Below are 11,978 nucleotides of genomic sequence, written 5' to 3'. Positions count from 1 at the left end.
AGCTCATAAATAACACAATGAAACATATAGTGAGTAATTCCCAAAGACAAATAAAAGCCTATTTGTAATGCTGAAGTTGACAGCTGTCTAAAAAATGCTGTCAGGCACACTTTAACTATAATTCTGGTATTTACTATGCTGATTTCAGGTGGCAATTCTGCTTGGTGAAAGGGATTGTTTAATACTATGTTTTCATACAGCTTGGTTGAAAAATACCATATTTACCATAGTTTTAGCAGATCCTTTGGACTTCAGCATTCTGTACAAATTTCTGCTTTCAGAAAATTTTTAGAAGAAAGTTCATGTCTATTAGCTAGCAACTCTTATTGATACTCAGAAAATGATATACAGATTACATTTAAGCTTTTCAACTGAATAATTTGAAAACAGTGCAACATCATGGTAAATTTCACCACTGCTCCAAGTACAAAATTGGTGGGGTGATATTCTATGGCATTAGGGCATAAGGAGCTCAAAACCGTGAGTACATGGAAGTTCAAGAATTAACTGGGAAAAAAAAACAGTATATAATAAATCTTATTTTGCAGCTTGCTAAGACATTATCGACAGACTAGTTTTTCTGCTTTTTTTTTTTTCCTCTTTTCTCATAGCCATGCAAATATAAAAAGAAAATTACCACTTTCTATTCCAAAGTCAGCAAACGCAAGTTCTGAACCTTTACTGGTTATAAGCAATTCTCCATTCAAAGTAAAGATAATTGATTTGTCATCCAAGTTTATCATGCAACCAACCACATCTCCTGGTTGCCAACTTCGTCCAAAGAATCCACTGCCTTGATGCCAACGCTGGCCCTAAATAAAAACAACAAACAATCAAGTAGATAAACACCATGCTAAAATTCAAAAATAACATATGCATTTTCAGAAAAGAGAAATCTGAAAAAAAAAAGTAGGTACTAATCAGTCAAGAAAAGAATTATTTTATAGATGGCTAAAATTATCAAGCATAACATTCTAAGTGAATAAAGTTTTATAATTCATTTATAGCAAACAACTTGTTCTCAATGATCCAGTTAAACAATGGTAAAATTCTACCCTTAATTTTTGTTTTTCTTACTCTTTTTTACCTTCCAGGATCTCAAACTAATTCACAAGCAGTACTAACTTTCATGTAATTAAATTAGTATATTAGTTATTTCATATAGTGAACCAAAGGCACCCTAACTTCAGTAATATGCAAATAACAATTTAGAACCTGGATAATAATCAATGCTCACTGGACTCCACTTCTTACATGCAGTGTCATTATCATCCTTCTGGTCCTTTAATAAACAATGTGCAAAAAGAAAAAAAGACAGAAAGGAACCACAACTGTGGTTCTCTCTTCCAGTTGTTGAAGAAACTTTTGTTTTATTTTTGTGAATTACCATTTTAAAAAAAAAAAAAAAAGGAAGCGAATGGTGAAGTTTCTTTATGCTTACAATAGATTTCCTTACTAAGGTGGTATATCCTAGCAAGACAGATATAAGACAATGCACCTTTGTTAGCATAATTACAATGAGTAGAACCAAAACGCAGATACAATTCAGCAAGAAACAGAGCCCAAAGACATCTTTATATGAATGAAAAATATTCCCGTAGTTGAACTGGAGTATACAGAGAAAACATATACTGTCATCTTCTGCCTAGCCTATTCATAGGTAAAAAATAATACAAAGGTAAGAATGCACTGACTTTGCTTCCTTCAAAAACAAATGCTTGGTCATCAGCTCCCAGTTCTATGTCAGGTCGACAGCCTGGCCTGGCCCAGCCAACACGCATGTCTCCACCTGTCACAGCTTCAAATTCAAAGTACCACTTTCCAGACTTCACTGCATAAGACTGTTCGACTCTGAAAAAACGTATCTTGTCAATGCTGACTTTTTCCGTTGCTTGATCAGCTGCAAAAATGAATAAATAAAAAAAAAAATCACCATATTTCATAATCAGATGAAACTATAAATGCCACAGTTTAGTTTTTCATCTGTCCCAACTGTTTTCTGTCTCAGAAAACAGCCATTATCTACCCTCGTAAGTTGAAGAGCCTTCATAGTAAATGTTAGAAAAGGAGGAAAAATAATCAGCATACAGATGCAGCATACGTGTAGATGCAGTGCTTAGTGACATGGTTTAATGGTGGACTTGGCAGTTCTAGGTTAAAGGTTGGAACAGATGATCTTAGACATCCTTTTCCAACCTAAATGATTCCACGATCCTATACAACATGAATGACTATCCACTATTTATAATCAAAATATTTCAGTGACTATCACACTATGCAGAGCCACAAACATATAATTGACTGGAGAAAACATCAGAAGTGTAAGATTACTGTACACAACACAATCCAATGCAAAAAATCCAATGAAACTTTAACTAAAGCTGCATGTTACCTATTTTATTCATAATATTAGTAAGAAAAGCAATGTATGTAGCTTATATACTTAGGAATTTGGATTTAAAAAAATTTTTTAAAGGCAAAGTAGCTTTACCTTTGTTATATTAGAACTACTAATGAATTGCTCTTGAAACATTACAGCTGCAGTCTCTAAAAACAAGAACTGTAAAGTGAGGTATCTGATTATTTTTCCAACACTATCTTAGTTTTAGATAAGCATAGATGTATTTCAAGCTCTTCATACATAATGAAGAAGCAGGAAAGAATGAACTGTCTCAGATCACAATTTCAGAACATTTTAAACAGTGATTTCCAAATGAAAATTAGTATATCTACAGACACTACAGATTTTCTCCAATCTGAAAATCATGGAAACTGTAATTATTGTACAATCAGCTAAAACCAATCTTTAAAAAAAGTATGTAAGTAACATACAAGACATTAAAAAAGTATATTTGCACCTTTCATTCAAGTCCACAGCAAAAATATATAGTATTAATTCATCCCTTGTATGTTTTGCCTATCTATTCCAGTGTCTTAATTCTTTTTTCCTAGTACTGAGGGGAAAAAAAGGCCATGATTCCTACTGAATGTACATACCTATTTCTTGGTCAGGTGGCTCAACACTATAACCATAGCCTGCAAATGTTCTAACAGCTTCACGGAGGCTATCTCTGTTCGATTTTTTAGTACGTTCATCTAATAATGCATATGGCACTAGCCGAGGATTACGTTTGTTCTTAAGATCCTAAAAGGAGTTATAAAAAAGAACAAAAAGAAAATTTCATTTAAACATGACAAAGAATGCATATAATGAGACAGATTGTATTGTAAAGTAATGTTAGGATTACAAGAAAGAAACTATTGATGAAGAACAGTTCTGTGAATGAACAGTTCTAAGTCAAAAGAATATTAAGCCCAATTGTTAAGGATGTTAAAAACACAAAGACAAGAATGAAAGAGAAGTATGCAAATATATATTCTCATATCCTGCAGTTGCAGCCATGCAGGCCTGATAATGTACTCAGACCTGCATAAGCAAAGCTTTTTTCCCTGCTCCTTCCACTTTTTCCTGACTTTCCAAAACATTCAGTATTTATCCTCTTATTTAACATTCCCAGCTGATGTTCTAGAACACGAAATCTCATATTCTTTGCTTACTCTAAATCTAAAATGTCCATACCTGTTGAATGCCATAGGTCCATCCTTGCTTTATTCTGTCTTTTGCCCAGACGTTATGTGCATTTTCTGCTAGTTTGTCAACTAGGAATTCTTGAGAAGGTAACAATTTCACTTCAGAAAGATCAAGAGGGGCAGGTTTATATCCATTTGACATCATGTAACTGTAAGTCAACAATGGAAAACAAAGAGAGGTAAGATATCCCACTGATGGTATTTAAATTCTATGTGGCATTCATAGAGTAAGGTTCACTTTCTCCCTTGACTTTTTCTGCTCTCCCTTGCCTTTGCAAAAGTTCTACATTGCATTTGGTCATTAATTAGGACATTTTATGTATACACATAACATTTTTATGTATATACATTTTATGTATATACACTCTTCACTGTAGCAGTGTCTCATTTTCTGCCTTTATTGGGTTTATTTGCACACAAACTAATTAAATGTGACCTAGCTCTGTATGTCGGTACTCAAAACAGTTGCTGTGAAAATAAGAAACTGTTATTAATGACTACTCTTTAGTATTTGTCATTTAAATCTTTCAAGTGTTTTCTATTTTAAAGGTCTGTGTGATAACCTCTCATGAAATTATTTTTATGTATAAACCTTTTGCATTATGAAATACTGTGTTTCTGATGCAAGTGTGTAAAGATTGCATTACCATTTTTCCACAGAACAAAGCATATTGTAACTGTTGTTCTTCCCACGTTTCTATTGAGCAGTAGGTCTAGCAGTTTTTTAGCAGTAGGTATTAATGCTCCTCTTCAACCCTTTCACATAGTATATAGACCACTCTGCTCTTTTAGACGCATGCTGACTCTTGCTCAAACCACGTAACTTCCATTTCTTAACAAGACTCAGAAAATGATATTAAGATCTTTTTTGTTCTGTTATTGAAGACAACAGTATGAAAACAGTATTATGATTGACTGCCTGCAGTATGAACCTCGGGAAAGGTTCTTTTCCCCTTTTTATATTAAAGGCATATAATGAATCCAGATTACCATCTTCCCTATCATAAAGCTATTTACTTTACTACTCTGTTTAAAAAACTAACTGAATTTCTCATGGATAAAGGTGTTTGAGGAAGACAGTTTGTGGGATTATAAATGATTATAAAATGGCAAGTATCCAAATCACTGTTCCTGTCTTCAAGTTTTGTTGAAGAACAGGACTTTAACCTGTCCCAGGAGGACTGCAGAATCCCCACAGAAAAGACTAAAATGTAGACATGATGCTCAATTCATTTTCACCACACTTGGGGTGATTGCTACTGATTACTGATTATAGATCATACACCTATTTCAGCTCCCTGACTCAAATAAAAACTGAATTAAAAACCAATAGATTTCGTGCAATAATCTATACACGTACATTTCCAAGAAACATGCAACATTTTACAACTCTCTTTTTTTTTTTTTCTTGTATTTTCTTTCCAAGTTGTACAGACTTAAGAAAATCTTTAAAGAGATGTATTAATAACGTCTCTGGAAACACATACACGTTGAACAAACTTTTTCTTGGAGGGGAAAAAAGGAGAGGTGTAAATTGAAACTAGAAGTTATGGAGAAAGGCTATTTCAAGTAGATCAATTTACCATTCATATATTATGCATACTCTGCTTTGCTGTGTGACAGAAAAGCACTGAAATGTTGCTTTCAACTTTGGAATATCTATTCTAAGACCTCACCACATTTACACCACATGCAATTTTATGTCTATGTGGCTATTTGTATCTCTCTGAATCACTACAAAAGGTGATGTAATGCAGCAGTATTCACAGTCAACCACCATCACAGGCAGACAGGTAACATACCAACCAAGCACTCTGCAAGTCTACAAGGTTCATATAAAGGTTTGTTTGTTTGTTTGTTTTTAAAACAACATTACAATATTTTACTTTACCTAATACACTGGTGTTACAACTAATATATGATAGTTAGCATAAAGTACATACTTTTTAGGAAGCTTGACTTTTTTAAGATCTTCCTCTGCTGCTGGATTAGCATGAACAATGTGACACCCAAGGGCCAAAAGGGTTCTACCAATACAGAAAAATGACAGTATTAAAGCACAATACTGTAGGGCTCACCCAGTTTTCTTTATCCTTGTTTTTAGTATAAATACACAGAGCTACTGATATTTAAAAAGCAGTTAAGTCCCTCAAAATGATGGAATGTCAAAACCCAAATATTCTAAGTTATCAACAAAATTAAAAATAAATAAATAAAAACTACAACATGTAAACAGGTACAAATCTGTGCATTGAAAATCATGCCATTTTTATTAAAGCCAAAAGGGTTTGGTGTTGTTTTCTTCTTTGTATCTCTGTAGAGAGAGGCGTTTCTAAATCTTTCTGAATGTGTTCCTGGAATTTCTAGCAAAATCAACAGAACACACTCTGAATGAGACATCCTAATGAGGTAGCATGTTTTTATACCTTACAATAATATAATATACTTGAATAAAAAATAAACAAACTTTTAAATTCAAAGCTCACTTGAGAGTTTCAGTTGACATTTGCAGATTATAATTCTTCTCTGTCTCAGGTAATTTTGAGAATTCTACAAGACAAGGATGATGCCTTTTATTATCATCCCGTATCTGTAACGAAGCAACAGAAAAGAGCATTTTCCTGATATCAGAATCAAGTCAGGATTTGACAATTATAAACTGAGTAAAGAATCAGGTCGTTCTTTGAAATAAATAAAACAATACAATTCATCTTTACTCAATGACTGTTACGCATGATTATATAAATGAACATTCTTATTATTCATTTAAAATGTACACTATAAGTACTCTCCCATAACCAACAAAAAACAGAAAAAAATATAGCTATTTCATGGATTCTGCATAAATACATGAATCACATGAAAGCAAGCCTGCAAAATCAATGAAGATTTCTACTGAATGCCTGAACAATATATGGAGAAAGTCCTCAAAAACCCTGCTTCTGTTACCAATAGAAGTGAATTTCCACATGGGACTTACTGCTTGGTATCTCTTTGATCACAATGTTAGAGTAACCAAAATATCAGATGTGGAGTTACTCACTATTGGTTATGATTTTCAGTAGAATTCCATCTTGGTTTAATTAGGATGTTTCTCAATGAATGTATTTATTCACATGATTTGTAATAGCTATAGTGTTAAAATATATGCCTTATTTATGGTGCAAATTTGTCTCCTAATTATTAGTTGTTATCATCAACTCCTACTAGCTAACATGATCATCTCTTATTAGTAATTTATTTTCTGTGTACATGCTTATAAACCACCTCTAAATACTCTGCTAAAATTCCTAGTCCAAGTTTTCTGGTAGGACATTTAACCTAATATGACAGGACAGGACATTCAAAACATACCTTGCCATATGTCCAGCCCAGTTCTATTTTATTCATTCCCCACAGTTCATGGATATTTTCAGCTAGTTTGTCCCTGATCTTTTCAAGATGAAAAGGAAGAGCAATCTAAGAAAAGAACACAGAAATTCCACACATAAGAAAAGGTTTCAGTGCGACCAAACCCTGTAGATCCAAGATGATCTAGTTTAGTTAAATACAGCAGAACACACAGATGATGAGTTGCTAAAAGAAAGGTGGCAAGCTACCTTAGTTTTTATATTGCTAATTTACATTTGTTGAGTCATATTTTCCTATCCCATAATGGCACACTTAACATACCTGACTGGTGTCTATAGGACAAGGGATAAAGGAAGCTTGGGAGAGGAATTGTGTTGTACCCAGCAAATCCCTCACTCCATCAGAATCTCTCTTGTATTCTTTCACTGGTTCCAGTTTCATCTTCTCTTTTGGAAGCAAGGCTTCATAGCAGGGAGCATAGCCAGCAGGAGGTAGAAATTTAAACTCTCCATGACGTCCACCCAATAAGAAACGAGCTCTGTGCAATTTTCAATGAAGAAATACTCTTAAATACTCAGCATATATTAACATTATAAATACGTCATTTAGAACCTTAAACATTTACTTGAAAACCATGTATAAAAATGGTGGTTTATTTCATGCTTTGATAAACACCAAAAAATTACCAAGCATTTCTACGAGCAGATGCTATTAATAACATCATCATCTACCAACTATTTTTGAGCATCTGTTTTAGCCAAAGCAAAAATAATTATCAATGCAGTGGTGTATTTTGAAAAAAATATATTTCTTATTTAAAATCAAATGCCTGTAAGTTTAGTGAAATTTCTAATGCATTTAAATGATTGGGAAAATCTAACTTAATTTGGATTGGTGCTCTAAAACTACCACAGGGACTATTTATACACCACTTTAAGTTTTTCATGTAACTTCTCAGTGGATTCATGCAGGCAGCTGGCCCATAAGAATCCACTAAAAACAGGATATGGTGAAACAAAAGGCCCTATAATCATAATACAGAAATCAAGCAAACAAAATTACACCAAATGCTACAACTGGGAATGAGTTTCAAACAAATAGCTCAGATCCCTGCTAAACCCCTAAAGTTTTCTGTTTCTCCTCAGATATATACCTTTCATATAAACATAAGAGTATATCAGGAAAAACAACAAAAACAAACACTATCTGACTTCATATTTGGATCCTTATATGTGCCAACATTGGAGGTGAACAACAACAACAAAATCACCAATTGTTATCTCCAGGAAACAATCCACACATTTCTCATGATGGTGTGACCAGAAGTTTATACCATTTTTTACTTACATTTTTAGAAATACTGGAACTGTCAGACCAACATATTTCACTGACAGTAAAAGACTCCAGTAACATATTTAAAGAGAGGAGAAATAGCATGACAAAAGTTTTCTCAAACAACTCATACATAAGTACAAGTCACAAATAACTGAAATGATTCAGTGTCCACAAGAAATGTATTATTATTGATTACTTCTACTAAGCTTATACTTTCTAATTTAATTTTATAAATACCTTGTTTTAAATATTTGAGTGTTCCCAAGGTAGCTAAATATCTGAGGAGACAACTTTGAGCTTAAAGCTCTTTATAGCAACTCTCCACACAGATTAAAATAACTTTTTTTTTTTTTTAAAAAAAAAGGAGTTCAATTTCATTTTGAGACCTAGAATTCTAACTTTCTAAGTAAGCAAAAGCCAAAGAAAGAATTGAAAGGAAAAGACTTTCACACAATTCTTCCTTTGATGACTACATTCTACTAAATAGCTCCTTGCTTCCTGCCAACTTGGTCAATTTTTCTGAGTTGTAGCAAACTATTCAATCCCATAGGGTCTTTATGATGGTATAATTACTGCCAAAACCTGTTTTCTCCTTGCTCTTCACTGCATTTCCCTAAGCCTCCACCCAAACTATAGAGTCCTAATTCTGCAGACTCTCTTTTGATAACCTGATTACTAAAGGAAGCTGTGGCTTTTTGTCTCATTTCAAAAGAAATGTTAATGTTTCTCTTTCATTTGGAAAGACACATTTTACATTTGACAGACCTTAAGCTTAAGAAGAACCCTCCTGAAAATCAAATATAAAGCAATATAAATCCTAAAAGACAGTTAGAAATAGGTAAACATATTGATTTAGGTTAATTACTACTCTTTTTGCTTTGTTTTGGAATTGGACCATAAATACTTTTATAAAAACACTCTTGATACCTACACCTACTATTTCAGCAACTTGCTAGCAACTGTATTTACTTTTCCTAGCCTGAAGGACAGGCAACACTAAGGTAAATAGTCTTTTGCTTTCTACATTGTCTACCTGTGAAAAACAAGACCCCAAGATAACAGCATTCAATGTACCTCATGTTTAATTACAAAAAGCACCAGGCACTTAAAGATGCTGACTTTTCATCTCAACATATACAGACTACCCAACTATTCATCTCAAGACATCCAACTTTAATATGTTAGACAGTTGATTTAAAGTTAGTCTAATTTCATTTCTCTGTCTCTGCTTTTACACATTTTTTTTTAAAACAGGATAAACAAATCGTTACATAAGAAAAGAAAACATTCTCAATACAAATCTGCTGTTTAAATTCCTTGATTATCTGAATAGCTATATTGTAGTACTACAAGCATAGCTGATAGCACCATTGGCAGAGGGAGAAAAAAAGGACAGATAGGGAGAAAATGCCTATGGTAAAAAAGAAGAATGAGAGACAGTGTGGATAAGCAGGTGCTGAAAAGGGTTAAGAAGGGAAAAACTGATGCTGGAATGATCAAGAAGTCTCAGAATCAGAGACTGAGAAAAGTCAAAGAAAACAGGAAAAACAGGCATGTCACATGAGAAGCAGAAACACAAGTGTTTCCACTCAGTGCAGAACACTCCTCCATTGATCAATTTGGGATTCCCACGTAATAACATTTCTCTGATATTAACAGACAGAAGACAACATATAACCTACTACTGCCATCAGCTACTATTAACTACAAGGGAGAACGTTCTCACAAAATAAGCAAACAATGTTAAATAGGAATGAGGAAAACTAATCATATTGATTTAGGTGTTTTTCTTACAGGGAAAACTTAATGAATGTTTTCAGATGCCCTTGTACTAATGCAACTACATATTAGGGTCACTCCCAGAGAACAAATGAAAACTTATCTATTACCTCCTTCAGTCTGTTTGGTCTCTGTTTATAATGTCATAATGTCATCCTGGGAGCATAAGCATGAGATGGTCAAAATATTCATGTGTTAATCACAGAAGGAAAAGACCACAGCCAGTTTTCGGATTCACTTCACCTCTGAGAAACAAAGATTTTTTTTTTTTTTCTAATGGCCAAATGTATGAAACATTTGTGATTTGTTTTTTCTTTGACTTCTGAAAGCCATATACTGTCTTCTCTGGGTACACTGAACCCCCATTTTTCAAAAGTTACCATGTATAGAGGAAGCTCTCCTTTATATAAAAGTAAGCCAGACCTTTTTTTCTTTCACTCAATCACCAGAATCTCATATTCCTATCCTTATTATTTCTTCTAAGTTTGGCCATTTCTGGCAGCTATTGGCATCTAGACCATCAGCATTTTTTCATAGTGAAAATTTTTCATAGCTTATACATATTTTATGCAGAAGTCATGCTGAGCCTATAAAAGACAGAAAAATCTCAACCTTCTTACTGAAAAATTCTCCTTAATTATCTCTACATCCTTCCTTCCTACAGTTGTTGCCTGTCAGTATAAGCACTAAAGATGTTGTAGATGAACTGAATAGAAGTCAGTCATGTTATATCAAACAGTGCAAGGGCTAGTCTTTTGTTGTTGCATTGTCTCTATAATGTCAACAAATATATTTTGGTCACTTAAGTAGACTGACGCTTGCAGATTTTCTGAATGAATTAAAGGTAAGAAAACAATAGAAACCTGACAGAATTAAGTTTGTATTTCATTATTTTAGCTGTAAAACAGGTAAGGAATGGGCAATGTCAGTAATAAGTTTCCAAAAATGCTCCTCATCAGCATTTTGAATTCACTACTGTGAATATGGTATCAGTTTTCCTGATGATTTAGTGTATTTTTTTTAGCCTCCTGCTGAGAACGCTGTGCGAGAATTTTGATTAGTGTCAAATAAGGTGCTGTGTTTCTAATGTGCCTTTTTTCCACTGATAATTGGAATGAGACAAAATTAATTTCCCCTAGGTCACCAAATACTCATATAATAATGATTTTCAGACACTGTGACTTGGCCAGGTTGCTAATAGGCTCACATTTTACCCTTAAGTGAAATTATCCCTGAAAAATCAATACTTTCTTGCTTCCCTCCCTCCCAGCTGATATTTGGGCAGACCTGAAACAACAAGACACAATAAATCATATATAAAATCAAATGACATTTTGTGTGACAAGACAGCTAAGAAAAGAACAATTAAGTAGCACTTACTTTACACCTGCTGATAAGCTTACAACAGGGAAGAAAAACCCTTCAGTACAGAAGTTCTCAAACATTCCTTGTACAGGCTGCCCATTAATGCGGAATGAAATGCTGGGCACACCTAAATCCAAGCAGCAGCTAACCACATCATCAGATGACAACAAATGCTGATTGACAGATGCTACAGCCCTGGGTACTCGACCTAGGATGAAAATATTTAAATAATGAGAATTTAAAGACTCTCACACATTTAACAATGAAGTAATAAATACATTTCCTCAAAAACACCATCAAGGTTTTGTTCTCAGTCACAGAAATATGATCTTGTCCTCATCTGTTTTATGAATGCATCTGATTTTAAAAACAGACAATGAGTTAATATTGTTCAAACTGATATGTGACAGAACAGTGCACGAACTGAGCAACTCACTCAAGACCTCTGACACTGTTCACAAGACAGGAACATGCTCAGCTGAAGTCATGTGAATTCACACTGTAGCCTTATGTAAGAGCACTGAGGCACAGCAAATAATGCCCTCTGCCTAACACCT

The 11,978-nt window shown here is 33.8% G+C and overlaps 1 protein-coding gene across 1 annotated transcript in view; it reads right to left on the bottom strand.

Moving 5' to 3' along the window:
- The window catches only part of RYR3 (ryanodine receptor 3), a 190,244-nt gene that overhangs the window by 120,221 nt on the left and 58,045 nt on the right, over nucleotides 1–11,978 (bottom strand). The window contains exons 19-27 of the mRNA XM_050710838.1: nucleotides 11,437–11,629; nucleotides 7,264–7,480; nucleotides 6,946–7,050; nucleotides 6,078–6,181; nucleotides 5,535–5,618; nucleotides 3,581–3,740; nucleotides 2,998–3,145; nucleotides 1,695–1,900; nucleotides 638–812 (exon numbers count right to left, since the gene is read on the bottom strand). Coding sequence (XP_050566795.1) covers nucleotides 638–812; nucleotides 1,695–1,900; nucleotides 2,998–3,145; nucleotides 3,581–3,740; nucleotides 5,535–5,618; nucleotides 6,078–6,181; nucleotides 6,946–7,050; nucleotides 7,264–7,480; nucleotides 11,437–11,629 — 1,392 coding nt within the window. The remainder of the gene's footprint in view (nucleotides 1–637; nucleotides 813–1,694; nucleotides 1,901–2,997; nucleotides 3,146–3,580; nucleotides 3,741–5,534; nucleotides 5,619–6,077; nucleotides 6,182–6,945; nucleotides 7,051–7,263; nucleotides 7,481–11,436; nucleotides 11,630–11,978) is intronic.

This window comes from Cygnus atratus, chromosome 5 (assembly GCF_013377495.2).
Source record: "Cygnus atratus isolate AKBS03 ecotype Queensland, Australia chromosome 5, CAtr_DNAZoo_HiC_assembly, whole genome shotgun sequence".
In the NCBI taxonomy this organism is placed as follows: domain Eukaryota; kingdom Metazoa; phylum Chordata; class Aves; order Anseriformes; family Anatidae; genus Cygnus; species Cygnus atratus.
This window is presented reverse-complemented; position numbering and strand designations above follow the sequence as displayed.